Genomic DNA, 1942 nt, shown 5'->3' with positions numbered 1-1942 from the left:
GGGGAGAAGACAAAGAAGAAGAAAAAGAACAAATTGAAATTCAAGAAGTAAAGGAGAGGGAGCTTGGGTGGACCCTAGAAATAAATGCTCCCTCTCGTTTACTTCTTGAATTTCAATTTGTTCTTTTTTTTCTTTTTTCTTTGTTTTATCCCCCTGCTAAACAACGATCCTTTTAAGGACTACATACACATGGTGTCACCGTAAATCTTTCTCCCTCATTTACTTCACCATGCAAACCTTCAAACAACACAAAATCTGTAGTTAGATTGTCTACGTAGATATGTAGTATCGTCACTTATGTTCAATGTCGATCAATCAACCTTAATATTAGCGGCACGTTTGTCTCCACCATGCATCCCCTCAACCGGTACTCTATTCAGCGTCAAGCAAGCCCGTCACCATTGCCAATATCGGTGCACCAGTGTAGAGTGGGCAGTACTGCCAAATCAGTCGATAAAGGATATTCATGAGGTGAACGAGGAAGAGGACGACCCACAACGAAACAAGATGGTCTCTGTAGCGGACATCAACGACATGACTGTCAACGGCGAGGTACATGAGGAGGTCGAGAAGGTGGTCTTCTGCCAACATGCCAAACTCTTCCGCTTCGACCGGAACGCCAAGGTGTGGAAGGGTTGCGAAGTCGGCGACATCAAGATTGTGACGAACCCAAAGACCAACCATGCTCGCATCCTCATGAGAAGAGAACAGGACCTCGAGGTAATATATCTCTAATTTTCAAAGAGAAATAAGTTCGTCTGAATAACTTTCCTCCTAGAGGGTCAGTCTGAGATTTCATGAGTGAGCAGTAACAGTAGGTCTGCAGTATCAGCTCTGGTTCTTATAGCAGAACAAGAAACTGAAGGACAAGAGGGAATATGCCATTGCAGCTTGACGTGATATCTTTAAATACAGAGCATTGGCAGCAATAGACTGATGGAGATAAGGAAACGGAGGCACAATTTCAAAAGCCAAGGTGTATTTGGAGAACGTTGTTCTAAATTCTGCTCGAAGGTGTTGATGACTTTCATCCAACCATGATTGTATGGAAGACTCCAATACGTAACAAAATAATGACTAAACATTCATCCAAGCATCGATGCTAAACAATACCAAGATCTTGGTGTGTCACAAGTTATAAAGGACGTACGGTATGTGTCTTTGTCCTGTGGGTATGTGCGTTTTGAAGATAATCACGTAATTATAAATAAGAAGATAGTCTAAACTTAACCTTAATCTTGACATTAATATACGACATGAGGTGGCGTTGCGGTCATTGCGCATCACGTTTATAAGAAGAAGGTCCACGATTAAGGCTCCCTTGCTCCCTATCTCCTCAATCAATCAATACTTCCCGGCCAGCTGTGCGTCAACCAACGCATCACGGCAGAGATGGTGTTAATATTGGCCTTCGAAACCTCCTGGGTCTTGACCACTAATGACTTCGCTGATGAGGAGCCCAGGCTGAAGCAGCTGTCCTTCAAGTTCAAGCATGCCGACACGGCGCGTCAGTTCAAAGAGATGTTCACCAAGGTGCAGGAGATGACTGCCGATGAGAAACCCGAAGCAAGCCAAGATGTCGCAAATGAGGTATAGTGAAGCGGCATAGCTTGAAAGATTAGAGGAATTGTGCATTTTATGATAAAAGCACCAAATTTCGCATACATGTTGACAATGACATTTGAAATAAATTCAGATATTGGGCCATCGTAAATAGCGCCCTCAGCGGCCATGGTAGCCATTTTTCAGAATGGCTGCCATAAATGCCATTTTTCGTAAAAATTTACAAATTTCAGAAGGGAAAATCAATAAGATTTTGCAAACGAGTGGGAAATAACATTCAAAATAAATTTAGATATTGGACCACCGCAAATTGCGCCCTCAACGGCCATGGCAGCCATTTTTCAAAATGGCCGCCATAAATGTCATTTTTCGCAAAAAC

At 42.7% G+C, this 1942-nt stretch overlaps 1 protein-coding gene across 1 annotated transcript; it reads left to right on the top strand.

Moving 5' to 3' along the window:
* Positions 1–507: 507 nt before the first annotated feature.
* LOC139745376 (uncharacterized) lies at positions 508–1596 on the top strand. Its single transcript, XM_071655770.1, has 2 exons — positions 508–720; positions 1363–1596. The coding sequence occupies exons 1-2, from the start codon at positions 508–510 to the stop codon at positions 1594–1596; spliced, it is 447 nt and encodes a 148-aa protein (XP_071511871.1).
* The last annotated feature ends 346 nt before the right edge of the window (positions 1597–1942 follow it).

The sequence above is a fragment of the Diadema antillarum genome, unplaced genomic scaffold, assembly GCF_040938485.1.
Source record: "Diadema antillarum isolate AM-2024a unplaced genomic scaffold, OU_Dant_1.0 seq00001260_RagTag, whole genome shotgun sequence".
NCBI classification, from domain to species: domain Eukaryota; kingdom Metazoa; phylum Echinodermata; class Echinoidea; order Diadematoida; family Diadematidae; genus Diadema; species Diadema antillarum.
Note: the sequence above shows the minus strand (reverse complement) of the source record. Positions and strands in the feature narration are given on the sequence as shown.

Coding starts and splice junctions, on each gene's coding strand:
- LOC139745376 (XM_071655770.1), top strand. CDS start 508: ATGGTCTCTGTAGCGGACATCAACGACATGACTGTCAACGGCGAGGTA. Junction 721..1,362: donor GAAGAGAACAGGACCTCGAG/GTAATATATCTC, acceptor CTTCCCGGCCAG/CTGTGCGTCAACCAACGCAT.